The 19,614-nt window shown below is 46.4% G+C and overlaps 1 protein-coding gene across 1 annotated transcript in view; it reads right to left on the bottom strand.

The window, feature by feature from the left end:
* atad2b (ATPase family AAA domain containing 2B) overlaps window positions 1-19,614 on the bottom strand; it is a 64,874-nt gene that overhangs the window by 35,278 nt on the left and 9,982 nt on the right. The window contains exons 17-24 of the mRNA XM_068577543.1: window positions 19,077-19,227; window positions 18,020-18,206; window positions 17,653-17,838; window positions 10,460-10,595; window positions 9,024-9,217; window positions 8,782-8,941; window positions 5,074-5,196; window positions 1,483-1,641 (exon numbers count right to left, since the gene is read on the bottom strand). Coding sequence (XP_068433644.1) covers window positions 1,483-1,641; window positions 5,074-5,196; window positions 8,782-8,941; window positions 9,024-9,217; window positions 10,460-10,595; window positions 17,653-17,838; window positions 18,020-18,206; window positions 19,077-19,227 — 1,296 coding nt within the window. The remainder of the gene's footprint in view (window positions 1-1,482; window positions 1,642-5,073; window positions 5,197-8,781; window positions 8,942-9,023; window positions 9,218-10,459; window positions 10,596-17,652; window positions 17,839-18,019; window positions 18,207-19,076; window positions 19,228-19,614) is intronic.

The following is a 19,614-nucleotide window of genomic DNA, read 5'->3' as shown; positions in this document are numbered from 1 at the left end:
GGATGTGATGAAGACGCTGCGGTGGATGTGTAATGAAGCAATCAGAGCTGTTAGTGCACGAGAGATGGAGCTGAAGACGTGCACCATGTGATCATCATCATCATCATCATCATAAAATAATATGCGCTATCACAAGATGGTAAAGACACGTTATGTTGTTGAGTCAAAAGATGTTGAATCAGGCTGTTGATAGTGAGTGAGTGAGTGAGTGAGTGTGTGTACATACACATATATATACACATATATATGTATATGTGTATATATATGTGTATGTACACACACATATACACATATACACACATACACACACATATATACATACACACACACACACACATATATACATACATACATGGACAGTCGTCCATCTTGGCTCCATTAGTTTACCCTCCACTGAATTATTGATGGAGGGAAATTAAACAATTCATTAAATATTACCTTCCCTTTATTTTCCCTCTGCTGCCGTCGCAGGACAAAGATGAACTGAGATCTCAACACGGCAACATCTCCAGAGTCTTTCAGTATTTATCGGTGACCAACAGAGGCCCTCGTCTCTCCCGTGGGGGAGAGAGAGTCTCCCTTGCACAGCAGGGAGTCCAAGAGAGGAGAGGGAAGGTGGGGGGGGGGAGATGCTCTCGTGAGGGACAAGCGCCACCTGGTGTTGGACACTTGCACTACACACACACACAGACAAATCAATCTCAACTGACTGATTAAGGCTCAAAGTGAGATGAAGCCGTGTCACAAAGAACGCTGATTTGCAGAGACGCAGAAGAGGACATGCTCCTGCACACGCGTGGTAATCTACCTGCGCACTCTCACACACACCTCATCTAGTTTCATGTTCACCTCGTGAATGTTTAAGGCCCAGGTGGAAGCATGTATAATTGTTTTTTTTTTTAAACCCTGCTTATCTTGGATTCGCTCAGGTAACAGCCTCATTAGTCTGCCACCCTTGCCCATACCTGGCCCTCCCTTCACCCTTAGGCACCTGCCGTTTACCACAGGTGGGCATGTAATTGCTTTACGGCGTGGTCATGTTCGGAGTGGTTAGGAGAGAGCAAGCCTTCGCTAATGAGGCTACTCGCTGTGATGCTGCTCCGCTGACGAGAAATATGTGCCTATGCTCGTGTGTGTGTGTACCTGTATATGTGTGTGAGCAGGCAGGTGTGAGGCGCCACATACATCTGGTATACTGTTGTAAGACAACACAGCTGCTCGCTGCTGCGTCAAAGATGGAAGAAGAAGAAAGAACTGAACTCGGCGAGTTACCGAAGAAGAAAAAAAAGGTACTCAGATATTTCTTGCACAGGAGAAGATGGACTACATGTCAATCAAAGCCGGCGTGTGGCACAGCTGTGATCTAACTCATCCTGAAAGGGGGCGGGGCTTCACCCCCACCCGCATGCATGACCTCCCCCTCTCGCCCTTCTCATCAATCACAGCTGTGTGTCAGGTTGTGTGTGTGTGTGTGACACTCACTGGTGGTGGTGGTGGGGGTGCACGGCTTGTCGGCGGCCTCGCCCTGCGCGCCGCTCTTCGCCGGCTCCTCTCTTGCGGCGTGGTGGTGCCTCCCGGTTGCCACGGTGGCGCCGCCGCCGCCGCCCGTGAGCTCTGTCGGCTGAGCCGGCGTCTGGAGGTCTGCGGCGGCCACAAGAGGATCGGTTACCGACAACAGACAACACTCCTTGCGCGTGCGTGTGTGTGTACAAAAACACTTCATAAATGTACTGCTGGCAAGTTAGAGTGCTCGTGTGTGTGTGTGTGTGTGTGTGTGTGTCTGTGCAAACGCCAGAAAGACGAGCACTAACCACGAGTCAATCAGAGCGGCCATTACCACGGGGAAAAAAAACTACAGCGATATCCTTTTGCTGGATGTTTGAAAAGCGGCGGTGGAGGGAAGAGACACGCGAGGAAATGAGACATTTCAACTCTTGACATCCAGTGGTATTTAAAGGTTTTTTTGGGGGAGGGAGTGGAGGGCGCTTTGGCCAAAAATCACAGCTCCTTTCATCTCGCCACGGGGGAGAAAATCCCCCAGGATGCACTGTGTTTTTTTGGAAAACTAAAGCAAATGGACAGCAAACTGAGCTGGGCTAATTGAGAGGTTTAAAGCACCGACGTTGACTCGAAGATGAAATATTTACGCCGCCGTCTTCCTCCTCTCGGGCTCGCCACGCTACGATTAAGACGCCATTAGACTCAGATAGCTAGAGGAGTGGTGACAACAGAGCAGGTATATTCAATTTAACCCGAGACAATATTGTCTCTAGACCTTTTTTCCCCGTTTGAGTCGTCGCAGGAACCTCAAAAGCAAAGTCTTAGGGAAAATAGTCTGCAGAAAAAAATCACTTTTAAAAGAGTCCTTGAGAGTTCCATAGTTTTTGAAACGGTATTGTTCAGTGCTGACAAACTAATAAGACGCCTTTTGGGAAACATTAGGACCTAAAGAACCTGAATACACAACAGAAATTACAATTAAAACAAAGCATTGGCCTGTTAGGAAGGAGTTTCAGTCCAAAAACTGTTCAAATGTGGAAAAAAAAGACTTATTTTATGGCAAACATTGGTTGATTTTGGCATCGAAATGTTCATCAGCTTGACACGGTTTTAGACGTGCAAGGAGGGGGTTAATTAACGTTTATATACCGTCAATTATTGCATCGTAGAATTTTAGGTTGTTTCCTTCCTGCCAAAAGTTGTTAAAGTACGATACTTTTTTTAAATTTTTTTTTTTAAGTTTGGACAGCAAACTTCACGTCTCGTCCTCTCCGACCTAAAACAAATGATCCCCGTCTCGTCCGCACACAGCGGCGCGCGGCTCATCAATTAAACATGAAATCACCCGAAAAGCTCGAGCGTCGCTACGAGTATCGGCACCGAGAAGAAAAAAAAGTCACGTTGGCGCATCCTTCATCTCGCCTTCTGCTCCTGCAGCATTTATTTAGCATCCTGTGCTTTTAGTTGCCGAAAAAAGAAAAAAAGAAAAGAGGAAATCAAAAAGCAACAGAGTGACTTCTGAAAAATTGCTTCCTCTTTGATAAGCTTCCGGTTTTTGACGGTGGGAGAAGCGGGCCTCGGCGGTTTAAACCCCAAGTCAATAATCCCTCAGGAGGGCTGCACACATAGCACTTTAGATAAAAAGATAAATCAGGTCTTCTTGTGCAGTTCTCTGAATGCACTCGCGAGCTTTGAATGGAACCAGAAAAAAGCGAATAACAGACCAGGAACGTGCGCCTCGTCTCTTTAAAATGAAGAATCTAGACGGCGATGACGCAGCCCGGTTATGAACGCGGACATCTTGCAAATAACGTTTCAGTTTAGACGACGGCTACTACGAAGACGACGTCATCTGCATGAAGGAAAGTGCGAAGTGTTTGGACTTTTAATATAGAGGATTATTGGAAAAGCACTCACATACAGGCACTCGATACCATTATATTGCTACTTCATTGGTAACGAGTGTGTTGAATACACTGCATACATCATTAGCTCTGGGTTTGCATGGATTACAACATACATACAAGTCCTCCCGCAGCCATTTTAAGTCCCAGCATGCCCCATTCAGACAATCTTTTGGCATAAAATACGTATTCTTTCTAATTTTTGAACAGAAAAACACAGTTTTTGACTGAAACTCCTTCCTAACAGGCCAAGTCTTTGTTTCATTGTGGTTTTTGTTGCAGATTCTGATTCTTTAGGTCCTAATCTTTCCAAAAAGGTGTCTTATTGACGCTCCAGGAGGCATTTTGGGGGGGGAATCTGGCTCATATCATGCTGGATCTTCATAGTTATGATCAAAATATCTTTTTTCAAAGTGATTTTTTTTGCAGATATCCATTTTTTTCCCCAACACTTTGCTGAACAAATACACACAATAAACACAAGTATTGGAATTAATTTGGGGTATATATTTTATATAAATATATATATAAAAAATATCATCAATTACAATCAATAACAAATGTATGATTCTGTAGTCTTGGCTTGGTGCATCTCCGCCTTTATGCTTAATATCTGACGCTTACTTAAAAGTCAATACTTTAACAGCTTGAGTGTATCATATAGCCAAACACTGCGCGCACGCTTGTGTGTGTGTGTCTTCTTTTTATGTGCACAAACTTAATTTAGAGTTAGCCTAAAACCCACTCGGCGCTGCTCGGGGCTGTTTGGTGAGCGTTACAGATGCAGGGCGCCGGGCAGACAGCGAGCACAGAAGGTACTGTCTGGAACGCCGGCGCCTCGGGCATCGCTCCTTTCCGCACCACATACTCGACGAAATAACAAAAAAAAAGAAGCGGACTCCTCTATCAAGTACCATTGGGCAAGGCTACAGATTTATGTTTTTCTCTTCACCCCCAGAAAGCAGGTTTCTACTCTCTGAAATGATCCATCAAAGACCTTCGACCGATAAATAAATAAATGCATAAAAGAGAGAGAGAGGTGACAGAACAGGCCGGGAACTACAGAGCCAACATGCACCGGCTCGGGCTCATTATTCAAGTGAGTGTTCTTACAATTTATTTTGTTATCTAGATAAACAAATGATGCTTTTCACTCCGGCGCTATTAGCATGCTAAATTAGTCTGCTCTGCCAATAACGCACTGCAAACAACCAACCTAGATAAAAGTGGGCAATGGGGACAAAATAGTGGGTATTTTATCAAGTAACTGGCGTTTATGATCTTATAAAAGTTGTTCTTTTTTTCAAGGACAAAAGTAAGGAAAGCAAACGGCCTCCGAGGCGTCCGTTAACTCTCGATAATGTACGCCTCGAAGGGCGTTATCACGTTTATAGCACGATCACTCGCCAAGGAATGGAAAAAAAAGGAACATTTAATCATTTTGGTTAATGTTGTAAATTAGATATTCATAAAATAGCACATTCATTTAGACAGTTACTACCTAGGGGTAGTAGATGTAAGCTGCCACTTTGCAGCCAATCAGAATAGAGTATTCACCCGCGCATGTTTCCATGTGTACAGAGCGACGTCGGTGTTCACCTGTACTGGTACGACAGCGACTGTGTGTGTTGTGTGATGACAAGGGAAGCGACCCGAGTGATTTCCTTACCCCGCTTCCTGCGCGCCTCCTTGATGTCTTCGCACATGCGGTCGAACTCGGGGTCCAGCTCGGCGGCGAAGATCGCGTGAGCGGTGTCCTTTAAGCTGCACGCCCGGTGCCTGATGACCTTGTCTGAAAGAGAGAGAGGGAAGGGAAGGAGGGGGGAGGCAGTGAAACATGGCATTAGTGTCACAACACGGTGGTTTCCCCCGTGTGCATGTATATTCAAGGGCATGTATCACCCTTTGTGAGGCAGGAAAATCAAACCCATATATTTCCCCTTTTTTTCTCCTTTTAGATATCGGTTTCTGTTTTTTCCTTCCCTCCATTTAGCTTTCAGTTTGATGTTGCATGCTCTACGCCCCCTCTCCTCCTCCTTCATGTAAGGAAATGTAAGGCGAAGGAGTCGATACCCATTCCACTGTACGTGTGAGAAAGGGGATTGAAGCCTTTTCTCACAGGTTGAATCAAAAATGAAAAAAAGATGGAAGCTGGCTTTGGTGAGAAGTGTTACCGGGCATGAAGCGATGCATGCAGGGCCTTGATATCGCCACTTCACCCGTTGCAGACAGAGGTGGGTGGGCGCACAAACACTCTGCCGATGCATGCAAACCCATGTGTTTTTTCCCCTTTTATACATACATTTTTTTCTCCCTTGTAAGACGCGTACTCATTCGTACGCCCGTACACCTTCACGGCTCTCTCACGCCTCCTTCCCCCCCCCCCCGCCTTCAGACGTACGGCGGCATCATTAAATCTCTACCCGGTTAAACCCGCTCCCGCATCCATCCGCGGGTGGAGGGGTGGAAACTAGAGACGGAGCTGAAGTGGCAGGCTAAAAGCATCGGCGCCGTAAACAGACAGCCTCTCATTACGGCGGGGCGGAGGGAGAACGGTGCAGGCAGAGTGTGTGTGTGTGTGTGTGTGTGTGTGTGTGTGGAGGGGGGGGGTCACAATCTGCCAGCTCCCCTTTGTCTAATTGGAGGACGGCGGCCTAATTGCGATGGAGGCAATTTGTGTGTGTGTGTGTCTTTCTACTGACGTAGAGTACGTCCGAGTGTGTGTGTGTGTGTGTGTGAGCATGCGAGTGCATTATAAGTGGGAAAGGAAGGGGAAAAAAATAATAAACGCTTGTCAGTGGACGGGGGTGTCAGAGGCCAGGTGGGATGCCGAGAGCTCATCAGAGCCCTCATTGGCCCCGAATAACTTCATCCAGAACACACGAGAACGCTCCGACACACACACACACACCGCCGCCGCTCGCTGCAAAAAAGGGGGTTGTTATCAGCAATAAAGACGCATTTGTGAAAGCGAGTCCTATTGTGGAGCGCGGAGATATCAGGCTCTCTTTTTTCTTTTTTTTTTACGTAACCGGGTTATGATTTAGCGAGGCTGAGGCCGACGTGATTGCACGTGGAGGACGGCGCGATGGAGATAGCACGAAGGACAAGGAGAGACGGCGCACTGTGGGGATAATGAGGTTTTTTCCCAGCACTGTTGGTTTTTTTTTTTTTAAACTGGTGTTGAATTTCCCCGGCAGCGTAATTGTGCAAGGCCATATTTCGCGGGGCAGAGCGTGCTGGGTGAGAGGCTTTGTTAGTCTTCTTTATTAACCTGCCTAATTGCATTTTTTTTTGTTCCTTCTTTCCCTTTAGTGTTTCATTTGTAGACCCTGCATTCCAACAAATGACCCAGGCCCCTTCCTCGCCTGCAAAGACAAGAGATATGATTTATTAATTTGGGCTGGCAGATAATTGCTTCCCATCGGTGTCAGGCGGCTACATCTTTATGGAGAGAACAAAGCAGGTAAACACACAAGGCGAGCGAGTTTGAGCGGTCGTATTATTTGAAGAGTCGACTGCATGCAGCTTCAAGGTATGTTGTGGACGCCTTTATGATAGAAATGGACTTTTTTTGTATTTTTCCTTCCGTGCAACAAGTTATATTTCTTTTCCATGTTTCTTTTGTTGTTTTTAAATATATTGACAAACATGCATCCTTCTCGCATGGGCTTTTTTCTCCCCTTATCGTGAAGGCAAGTTCGCCAATTTTAACAATTTTTTTTTTTTTGCAAGCGGCGGCAAACAGGCCCCTTTGTTTGCGTGGCGTGTAGATCGGTTGTTCTTGTGTTTTCCAGCACTCATTAGAAAGCCCATATTTGGCTTTAGGCAGAAAAAAAAGGTGCAGAGACGAGGGGTCGGAGGATGATGTAAAAATCGGTTGAAACTGCAAGACAAGAGACAATTAAATTTTCATGCATATGCAGCCTCTCAGCTGCGGAGCGGGACTAACACGGTGGGAATGTGTTTTCAGTGGGAGGCGGTGTGCACTTTCTTTCATTTGAATTTCCAAGTGGAAGACAACCCATCTTGAGGTTCTGTAATGCGACTGCCTGGAAGCTCTTTTTCTCACTAAGTCATTACGCGTTAAATCTAATTACTTTTTTACTCACACAATGACAGCCTAATGGAACACAACAGCGACTAGAGGGACACACATACACACACACACACACGGTCAAACATGTTTGGATAGTCCAATGTTGACTTATTAACCACGGGACCGAACTGTCAGAAGCCATCACCGAAAACCCAGAGCTTCATTTGGGGGACCCGGAGGGGGGGATAGAAGTGTGGTGGTTTATTTATGGATACTCAGGAGTTTTAGGGGTAATCTTGAGATTCAGTTTAGGGTTAAAAGGAATTCCTCGACATTTTGAGTGAACTGACTTACTTGCTTGCTTTTGTGAAAGTACTTTGAACTACTTTGTCAACAAGGATACCACAGATCACGTCGGGGTCACCCATTTGTTTGTGGACAACTGTTCTGAAGCCGAGAGCTGTCGCCATCTTGTTATTCGCAAACCAGAGGTGACACAAGATGGGGGCTGAGCTAAGCACAATCGAAGCGAGTAAGGCATTTTTGGCGGCCGATTTGCAGCCAGCTTGCAAAACTCAGCCGCAGAAGGTCGCGACGCGGCTAATAGTTAAAAGTCTCCGTCTCCTGACAGCTGGCCTGATAAAGGCCGCTCTTGTTTTATCTCCCGAGCAAGGCAAGGACATGGGAGGGGGGGAAGACACGTACAGCCACATCTGAGATAAGATGCACTTTGTCTCAGATAATCACGGATACTTTTGCCTGTCACGCCGCACGTGATCTTCAAAGTGACGCAGGTCGGCGTATTGTCTCGTGTGGGGATCCGACGGCTTCTGCACTTCCAGGTGGGCAGATAAAGCATATTTTGGTTCTCTCTAATCTTGTATGTCCAATAGACTTCGACTACTTCCCCTTAAAAAGTCAGACATGGGGGTTGGAGGGGGGGGAGGTGGCATTACACTGCGACTTCCACCTGTAATTCCCTTGTATTGCGTCGTTTACATCCTCCCTAATCAAGCGCCAATATCTCTCCAGCCTCAGACATCAAAGAGTCTCCCGCCGCTGCTTTGGTCGCGAGTTAATCTGCTCACAGCCCTGAATAAAATGATCAATATCAATTGAATCTCTATGCTTTAATAAAGAGCTTTAAATCCGTGGCGCTTTTAAGACTATTTTAGCACATAAATGCCAAACATTTGGAATTCATTGTCCAATAAAACTCGGCTGATTGTGTTTGAACACGAGTAAGCACAAGTCTGACAAAGTGCAAGCATACACACATTAAAATTGCGTATGGCCTGGCATTCATGTGCAGTGCCCTGCACGCCATTACCGCCTCACCTCCGGGATCCTTGTCGGGATTGTACTCCAAAGCGTTGCTGGAGATGAGGTCGATGTCGCCCAGGAATTCCTTCACCGTCAGGTACTGGTGGGTGTCGATCTTGGTCATGGCCGTGGACAGGTCCATCGGCTGCCGGATGACCTCCAGGTAGTCCGCCACCTGAAAGCGCAAGTTCATGTTTTTTATTAAAACCGGCGTAGGATGGCGGGGGTTCGTTTCCTGCTTTTTTCTTTCTATTTACCTCGTCGATGTCGACCGGCTTGCTGAAGATGTTGAAGCGTTTGTCGGTGGCCAGGCGCTTGGTCACGTCCCTGAGAAAGAGCCGGAGCTCCCGTAGCGTGTTCTCCTCCTGCTCGGCCAAGCGCCGCTGTTCCTCCGTCGACAGGACTCTGGGGCCCGGGGCCTCCGCCACCGGCAGCACCTCTTCGCACCTCCCTGTTTGGGAGAGGGGGAAACATAGGAGGACGCTCACTAAATATAATGCGTTTCCATATGGCTTCCATCTATAGACAAGAGCGAAACATATATCCAACACCGAGAGCGAAAATAACGATTGTTTGTGTGCGTTTGCCCGCTGCAACACAACACAAAAGGCCTCACCTTCAGGCAAAAGCACATTACAAGCACACAGCGCGCACATTTCAGTCCAACACACCAATCTCAACCCTGATCTTTGACCTTTTTTTTTTTTCCATCATCGCAGCCCAAAAAAAAACATTTACCCAAGGTAAAAAAAATATATATATTACATTTTAAGATTCTTTGCCGCTCTCTCCCAAACACGGGTTTTGAGATACACGAAGGAAAAGCCTCTGGACTATGACAGAGTGATGAAGAAAGGCAAGCTAGATATCCTCTCCTCCGCTCCCAAAGGCACCAGTCCTCGCCTCGAGGCATCTGCCGACATCGTTAGGAAGTTTCTCTCACAACACCTCGGGCCGCTTTTTTTTCCGCTCAGTAGCAGCAATCCAAACCCTGATTCTAATTACGGCTAATAACAGCCGGGGCCCCCTCATAGCAATTCCTCTCGCCGCTTTTCCGTCGGCCTCTCAGCTGGAAGCCAGAGCGCCGTCTTTACTCGGGCGGGGAACCCCCCCCCCAGAAGAGCGCCGAGGCGAGCGAAAGCGGGGGACCCCTGCCTTGCATCAATGAGCAAACCGCGGATGAATGCCGGGCACAATTTCCATTTGAAAGCCCGGGTGGACAGTTGTCTTATATTGAACCTGAACGTGTGAGTGTATATAGAGGTGGGAGGAGAGGGGGAGGCAATGAGGACTGGGGGGCAAAGGCAGGGGGTACTTGGAGGGATGGATGTGCATTTTGATGTGCATGTGGGGATGACAGAGATGTCCAGAATAAATACTGGGCTGCACACTTTTTATTCTCAAATTTCTAAAGCGACGGTGAACCGATTCTGAACAGGTATTAACTGCAGTGTGCCGATGGGAATGAGGCGCACACGCATCTCAAATACTGATGAGGTAACATCTGCTCGTCTACCTCCCACTGGATCCCCCCAAAAAAATAAATAGAAGAGATTGAAACCAGAGCCGGAGAAGGAAAGAAGCATTTGCAGACAACACTGCCCTCTAGTACCGATAGCAGAGATGAGTCATGACTGTCTCATCCTGTGTGTGTTTGTGTGTGTGTGTCCAGGTGAATATGAGCACGGCGTACCTGTATTCCTGAGGCGTGGCGGCGCCCTGGCCGCTTGGACCAACAGCAGGTCAGCGAAGAAGCTCTTCCTGTCCTCTTCTCCGGGAGGACACAGCGTCACGACCTCCCCGTACGTCCTCTGGAACATACTTCTTAGCTGTGGGTGAAAAAAAAATAATAATAATTCAGTTTGCTGTGCATCGCAATTAAATTCCTACTGTAATAAAAACAGTGAAAGCGTTGCATAACAAGCACAAAGGCCAAGGGACCGAGCTCGGCTTGAAAATGAGCTTCTTTTTTTTTAAATGATGAAACAATGGCGTCTGTGAGGTTCGTGTCTAAAGTTTCAGCCCATTTTCTTGTTTTGTTCACTGAATCTCTTTCATTTCTTGGGTTTTAGCTCCCTGTAAAATCTATGAAACTTGAGAATGCTACATAATTTCATTTAATTTCACACCCCCACACACTGTCTTCTTGAACTGATTACTTCCAATTTATGTTTGTAGCATAAAAAAAAAAGACAGCGTGTAGCTGATTGTGCCAGGTTTTCATCAGCCGGCGCTTTAAGAGAACGCACGACTGAGCACAGCGGCGAGCGGGCGCGGCGCTCACAGGTTCAGGACTTCATGAACAGTTTGATGTCCGGGTCAAACGGGGTCTTTAGTCACTTCAAGGCCGCGTGGTACCTGATCAAAAGCAAAGCTCTCAAAACCTTCATCAATGATGCAACGTCTTTAAAGAAAGAAAAAAGGTAGGAGTTTAAGGACGTGAGCTGTGGATAATGTGATCAAAAAGGTAAGAGGTCTTAAGCGTTTTTTTACGTACGGAGACTCGGATATTCTCTGTGCGTTATTCTCTAAAAAAAACGCCGAAAAATGGAGTTGTGAAGGCTCAAAACGACGACGATTGTAACCCAAAGATATGCACGTGGACTGTTGGTGCAACCGGCAAAAAGCCATCAACAAACCTCCACAAAGCCGAGAAGAAAGAAGTCGAGTGTTAAAGTCATTGTGAGGGAAACAAACCATTTGATTTGCCCGTTACGCGATTGATTACATCACAATCGTTGCAACAAAAATGTTAAACGATAAAGAAAGTGTTGTGAAATATGATACATGTCAAAATGGGAAAGTATCGACGGGTAGTTAAAAAGGTTTGAGAACATTTTGATGGCCTCTCAACATGGCGACGTAGCTATCTGAGGAGGAGGAGAAACCAACCAACCAACCGTTTTCTGCTTTATTAACGCCCTGAACGCCGCATGTTGCTCTTTTAAAAAGCACAGCATCGGTCGACGAATGCATGAACCCTTTTTCCAGCTGAATGTCTGGTCTGCGTCCACACTGGGGCTTCAGGGGGCTTCAAAAGATGCCGGTTCACTTCCACCACGGAGCTCAGGGCTGCTCTCTCGACGGGAAGCCCCGTTTGCTGACTAAGCACCTCCTCTTCCTCCTCCATCTCCTCATCCGTCTTTAACATCGATCCTCTCCCTTACCCGTGACATGTTTGTTCTCTTGCTCTCCGCATCGCCTTCTGTTCTCTTTCTCTCTCTGGATTTCACACTCTCGCCTCAGAAGACAGGAAGGAAGAGGAGGAATAGAGTAAAAAATAATAATAAAACGAGGAAGACGGTAGGGGAGCCAGAGACAGCCGAAGTGTATGTAGCACACAGCGGGTAATGATTCTCGGTATTTTTCATCGTGATAAAGGCTGCAGGGGTGTTGACACACAGAGGGGTTAGCAGGAATGTGTGGATAGATGAATGCTTTACAACAAAAAAAAGGAGAGGAGGTAGACGAGAGAGCTAAATGTACAAAGAAAATTGGGGCTGTCTGGCGGAGAAGAGCAACTATAAAACAAAACCGGACACCTGTTTCGCTCGCGCGATCAATTCTCGACTTGAAAGCCGACCAGAAACACGTCCGTCAACACGGCCGCGTCGCTGCATCTTTATCTCAATTTCCTACAGAGAAAAAATAAATATAAAAGATGAAAAATTTCACACTGCCGGTGTGAAACGAGACGGCAATAAAAACACAGCTTGAGCGGAGAAAACTCTTCATGTAATCCACATTTTAAAAAAAACAAAAAACAGCTCAGGCAGCTTTCCTCTCCCAAATCACAACTCTCTCTGAAGATGGTACTTTAATGCGAAGAAACAAAGACAACAGAATTGCAAATATGACTTTCTTTAAGTGACATCCAGACAGAAATGTACACACGCTCAAATCACGTGTTGAACGTATTTTGTATTTTCACTCCTACAGGTGGGATCACAGGTGCATCTTGTCCAGAAGCTCCTCCCACTTCAATACAGCGCCGCCGGCTCTCGCTATGTCAAATTGATCAAATTCTTGTTGTCTGACCTCAAAAATCCAACTTTTTACACAATGTATTGAACTCAAAGGAATTAAAACACGTGTTGTTTAAAAATATACAATTAACTTCGATGTACATTTATGTTTTATCGATTTTACCGACTGAATGCAGAAAAAAAGGGATTTTTATAGAATTGCTTTTAAGTGATGTCGTCCTTTTATGTTGTTTTTTATGATCTTGTATGCCATTTTATTGTTCCCATGGTTTTGTTTGTATTTTTGTTTGTTTTCTACTGTTCTTTTCAGCTATTTGTTTGTTATGCTTTGCTCATCTGTGGAAGCACTTTGTAAACCCTGTTTTTAAAAGTGCTATATAAATAAAAATAAATAAGGTTATTATTATTATTACAATAAAATGGCCACGAAGAATCACCGTTCGTCCAGAGGTCACCGTCGCGAACGATACGTCAATATTGGCCGCTTTGTTGACATGTTTGTTTGCATAAAAACGTTCCCAACACGGCGTAATCAGACTAAACAGACTTTCCACATTATTGTTAACAGAGCCCGAGAGATCTTTTGGTTTGATTTTATGAATTTATGTCTTAATATTACCAAGTATTACAAGTGCAATAGCTTTTATCAGTGATGAATAGTCTTAAAAATGACAATAATGTATTCTGCAGTTATTTCTGGAACAATGCATAAAACAGAAAAACAAGTCACCGTGACATATTGGCATATTCATACCAGGTACAACGTACCTCAAAGCGCACGCCAAGGGCGCTACGCTAATTTTTTAATTTCATCACTAATTATTTACTGCAGCTTACTTATTTACTTATTACTTGTTTTTATCTAAATGTTATTTTATACTTTCTCTTGTATAGTTAAATGTTCTTGCTGTTGTTGTTGTTGTTGTTGTGATGCACCTTCCGCCAGGACAAACTCCTCGTTTGTACTAACTGACATGGCAATAAAAAGTTTCTCATAACTAAAAAAAGACCGCCGCTGAACTGACTCCCAGTCGAAACGAAAGTTACGAAGGTAACTACAGTTCTATGAATCCTGGATGACCGCCAGAGGCCAACATCCAGTGTAAAAAAACACTGCCTCTGGCGGTCATTAAGGATGAAATAAAACTGCAGTTACTTCACACTTTCTCTCAGTTTTCCCCCATCGGCACCTCCTCCCGCCTCGCGAAGGAAGTCAATCTAACCGGAGTGCTCGGCTGTTGAGGGAGGGAGGGAGGCCGTGGAGTTGGACCGGCGCCCTGTAGTGTCAGGGGTTTTTTTCCGGCTAGGGAGGAGCGCCGCCGCCGCGGTCTGGAGCCGAGGCGGCAGCTGTCGCCGTGTTCTCCGTGCCAGAGAGTGAAACAACACTTCCAGACACGGCCAAAAAAAAAAAAAAAAAAAAAAAGCACTTCAATGCGCCGTAGACAGCGCGCAGCGTGCGTTTGCCAAATAAAAAAAAGTGTAACCAAATTGCGACTGGGCCACTTTTGAGATGAGGGATATGCATCGTAATGCGATAAAACAAAAAGCTAAATGCGGATTATGTCGAATTAACAGACGAGGCGAAGCTCGCTTGTTTTACTCGTTGCCTTTTATTGAACCAGATTCAGGGATATTAATCAATTTCTGCATCTCACTACTGTATTTTATATCCTAAACTGCACCTTTTATTCCATATTTTTTCGCTTTTTGACCGTTTTTCTTGTGTTTTAATGCTTGTTTTGATGCTTTTAATGGATTTATGTGAAGCACTTCGACTCCCATTGTTGTTAAAATGTGCTACATAGGATTTAAGTTGTTTCTACTGTCATATGCACAGATAACCAACATTTATTCTGTACAATAAAAAGCTTTTTTTGCTTGCTGAATTACAAAAAACTTCGGGTGAAAACAATATTTAAAAAAATAAGGATTGCACAAAAATATAATATTGTTGCTCATTGTATCTTGTACACTATGCATTGCTACAACATTGCTCCAATGTCCAAGTGTGGTCATGCTATGGAGTAACAGCAGCTGCTGTGTGTTTGTGTATTTGTTTAACACAAATAAACATGCCTTGCCTTGCTTAACATGCACATAGCCGCAGCAAAAATCACTCATTCAGCAGATCGTACTCTCCGTGGAAAACCCCCCATGGGGGGCTTCGGTTTCATCGGCGCCCCGACAGACTTTGCATAGATCGTGATTTTTTTTTGGGCGTAGAGGAAACCAGCAGCAGCTGTGTGTAGTTTGCGTGTCGGCTCCTCCACACAGCAGAAAGGTGATTGCCAATCGCGGGATAATCCACCGTGGAAATGGATTACCGTGCGGCCGAATGCAGCATGGAGTCACTTAAACAGTCCATTTGGTGCGTTCGTGTGGTAACAGCGAGAAAACCAGAATCCCCATTAATGGAAATGGCTCACTGATTCATTGAACAGCGGCCTCATCAAAACCAGCGACAGGACGCGGGAGGAAGTCTGGCTTCGAGGGAAAGGCAGTAATATCACTCTCATTGTGGACCGTCGAGGGGCCGGTGTAATCAATTCAAACATCAACAACGAGAAGCAAGGAGAGTCTTCTCACAATAAAACCAGACGAAAGTTAAGAAACAAATCGATTAACACACTGATTCAGTAACAAACTAGCAAAGCGCAAAACACTGAAAATGGTGGAAGAACACCCGGGGGCGGTCTTGATATCCTCTCGCTGGCGCCATATTGACCATTTTTGTCCCATCATGAGCTCCCCCAGTGCTCCCAGGCTACACGCTACGTGTTCAATGACCAAAGGGAAAAGGTAATTTAATGAGATAAAGAAAGCGTAATTGCCAATCTGACGTGGTTTCAGCCGGTCACATAGCATGTAATGAACAGCAATCTGCCGCCAGACACCGAGGCTGAGCGGTCTCCTCCCTCATCAACACACATGGCGGAGGAAAGTTAAGAGAGAAAAGCCTTGAAAGTGCAGGGAAATGATGACACGATACAGAGAATGGCAAAGGAAAGGAAGAAGGAAACAATTACGCAAAAAGTGTCTTTACCTACCTACCTACCTACCTACCTACCTACCTACCTACCTACCTACCTACCTACCTACCTACCTACCTACCTACCTACCTACCTACCTACCTACCTACCTACCTACCTACCTACCTACCTACCTACCTACCTACCTACCTACCTACCTACCTACCTACCTACCTACCTACCTACCTACCTACCTACCTACCTACCTACCTACCTACCTACCTACCTACCTACCTACCTACCTACCTACCTACCTACCTACCTACCTACCTACCTACCTACCTACCTACCTACCTACCTACCTACCTACCTACCTACCTACCTACCTACCTACCTACCTACCTACCTACCTACCTACCTACCTACCTACCTACCTACCTACCTACCTACCTACCTACCTACCTACCTACCTACCTACCTACCTACCTACCTACCTACCTACCTACCTACCTACCTACCTACCTACCTACCTACCTACCTACCTACCTACCTACCTACCTACCTACCTACCTACCTACCTACCTACCTGATAGCCCCATATCTTCATCGTCAGTCACAATCATAACGCAATAACAAAACACGAGTAAATAATCGGTGTTCAACTATCAAACTGCCTTCTTTTTTTTGTATTTATACTCGCAATCAGCCCGTAAACACTACGGCGAGGCTCGATGAAAGACGTGGGCGTGAACGAGCGTTTTCTTCCTCTCGCTCGTCTCCGTGATTCAAGCATTAAAAAAAAAAAAAAACACCCACCCATCGGCGGCTCCTTTTCCACGCGTCGGCACTCACGAGGCGCCGACGGCGTTGACCGCTTTTTTGGGCTGAATGTGGGCGTGCAGCCGGGCGGAGCGAGAGGCTGAACCGGCTGCGAGCGCTCACAAGAAAATTGCACCCCCCCCCCCGACAGGCGTACGAGAGGTTTTACAAATCCGATTAAATGTACATTTCCCTCCTTTGTACGCACGCAAATGGTTAAGTGTGTGTTCTAACACAGAAAGGAAACCCCAGGTGCCTCAGACATAATGAGGAAACCACAGAGAAAATAATCATCCCGAGGGCTTCGCTCTTCCTTGTAGCAGAGCCAGGGTCGAGGCCTTGTGAAGACAGCAGCCCCGCACACACACTGACAGAAACAGCGTATTGTTATAGTGTGTGTGTGTGTGTGTGTGTGTGTGTGTGTGTGTGTGTGTGTGTGTGTGTGTGTGTATATATGTGTGTGTGTCCTGGGTCAAAAGACATCAGGCTGCCAACCCCCAGATCTGATGAAAACCCTTCTGTTGCCCGACAAGAGAAGCCCCTCTTCTTTAGTTTGATCCTTTTTCTTCTTATCTCTCTCTCTCTCTCTCTCTCACACTCACACACAACTCCAATTTCTTCCATTTCCCCCTCGCACTAGAGCAAACCCTCGCCTTACAGCGTTACCCCCAAAGGGTGGTCTCGACTCGGCGTTGGCTTTCAGAAGGAGAATGATAAATTGAACAGGAAGGATGAAGGAGCAGAGGTGGAGGACACCCGTGGAGAAAAGCGGGTAGTGGGATAAATGACAAGAAGATAGGCAGATGGAGCCAGAAGTAGATTTAAAAAAAATCTCTATGGGGCCAGATGACCTTGACTGTGACACACTGTGTGGGTCTAGAAAGAAACCCTTTGAATTAAGCCTCCAATACCATATCAAAACAAATAAATAAATAAAAACATCAGGGTAAGTCTCCTCCCTCATATATAATGGAAGCAATTCCACCGACCCGCTATACGTAGCCGTAAAAGAGCATGGGCCAGGCCTCCAGGTGAATCTGACAATGTCAGCTCAGGTGTGTGTCTGTGTGTGTGTGTGTACACACACACACACACACACACTGTGTTCCTACCTCTTCTGACATCTGCGAGTAGTGAGTCTCAGCAGTGGCGAGGATGAGAACGGGGCTGAAAGACGGCACGTCCTGCAGCAGGGTGAGGAAGGTGCTTTTCACAGTGTCGCTCACCGTCTCCCACCACTCCGAGATGTGCGGCATGAACACCACGCTGGGCACGCTCCGCCGGGCCTCGCGGAAAACCTGCAGCCACAAACACACACACACAGTTGCATGAATCAGAACGAATAAGAGGAAAAAGCTCGGTGCAAATTATTTAAAACCTTAATATCCAATAAGTTGCTTAGTCTCTGCAGGTTTCAACCACCTTGTGCAACAGATGGCCTTTGCATGCAGGATCTGCACATGTGTGTGTGTGTGTTACCTGAGCACAGGACTCCTCTGGCGTCTTAGCGCTGACGGAGTAGAGCGTGGGCAAGTCCAGGCGGTGCACCGGCAGCTTGTCCAGGTGGTGCAGCAAGGCGGGGGCCAGGTGGGAGCTCTGCCCCGAGCCCGGGGCCCCGGCCAGCATCAGACGAGGTCGGTACGCTGTCGGCCGTTGGAGGGCGGAGCTGGAAGCAGATGGAGGGAAGAAGAGAGGGGGGGGGGGGGGTCATGGTAAGCATAATATCCTTTAGCAGCAGTCGTAATGTTGATCAAAAGCGTCAGCTAGGTTGACATTTCACTCAACAACTCTGCAAGCGCTTCCCCCGTAAATGCATTTTTAATGCAAACTGCCGTAGCGGGCTTTTACCGGGAAGCCGCCTCTCGGTACACATACGGACGATACCATGTAAAAAAAATGTAGATCACCGTTTTCAAATCAGCGTGAAAGGTTTTCAAGGCCGAAACAGACGACACATAGAAATAAAAAGCGATATGAACACAGCAGAGACGCTTTATGAGAGCTTCCGTCGCGGCACAGCTGTCTGATGACACATCAACCAATGAGAGCTCTCCGTTTCAACATCTATAAGCCGACACGTTTTGCCTCGAGGGTCTCCTTTTGTGTGTCCCACGATAGCGGGGGAGAGGGAGGGGAGAGGTTTCAAGCCTTCTGTACAACTTAAAAACTAGACGCTTGATAACTCAGTAGCTTCATTGATAAAGTGTTCCAGTCAAATGAAACGCTATAAACGGCATCCAGCCGTCGCTAATGAGCTTTTTTTTTTTTAGAGTTGACGTCTCCCTGTCTGCTCCATTTTGATGACTTGTCTGGGAAATAAATATGTTTTTATCTTAATTAGGAGCTCCACTAGCATGTGCGTGCTTCCAAGGCACGGTATCTTGATTATATTTAGTAACACAATGAGAACCAGTAACCCTCCGGGAGGACAAGAGGTGGCAACTCGGCTTATCAATGAACCAATACATGTTTCAGAGACGCATGTTCAGAGTACGCCTGCGTCGTCTGGCTGTTTTTTTTTCCACTGCGGACTCACGAGGAGAAGTGAAGGAAGGGCGTGTGCGTTGCAGAAGAGGAGAGCCGGCTCTTTGGGGATGCAGCAGGCTGGACTTCATAGATGGAAGCCGAGCGTTCCTCATTGTCGTCGTCGCTGTACAAGTCGTCCTCGAGGAGTTGATTGTCGGCGCCTAGCACAGAGGGAGAAAGGAGGAGACGTATAACTTATACAGGCGTGCAACAGGGAGCGGCATTTCTTTCCCCCCCTTCGCCCCAGAGGTTGTGTTGGGACGACGGCAGCAGCACAAGCACAGACGCACTTAAAAGTTTGTCTCTGCAAAAGTTTAATCCTCCCACATCGCTGACATTAATGAGGTCATTTCACAGAAAAACGTGACAATAAAAAAGAGAGAGCCGGCTTATTAGGCGAGATGTAATGGGCATTTAAAAGCGATACCCTGGGAACCTCGCGTCATTATTTGGTGGGGGGGAGGAAGGGGAACAACTCCCGTAAGCAATCTCCCCACCTGGTCAAGTGCTGCTAATCTGCTGTAAACACTTTTGTTGACTGCAAGTGG

Source organism: Clinocottus analis, unplaced genomic scaffold (assembly GCF_023055335.1).
Source record: "Clinocottus analis isolate CAN_PGR_092001 unplaced genomic scaffold, fCliAna1.0.p SCAF_15, whole genome shotgun sequence".
NCBI classification, from domain to species: domain Eukaryota; kingdom Metazoa; phylum Chordata; class Actinopteri; order Perciformes; family Cottidae; genus Clinocottus; species Clinocottus analis.
The sequence above is the reverse complement of the archived record's forward strand: the minus strand, read 5'-3'. Positions and strand labels throughout refer to the sequence as shown.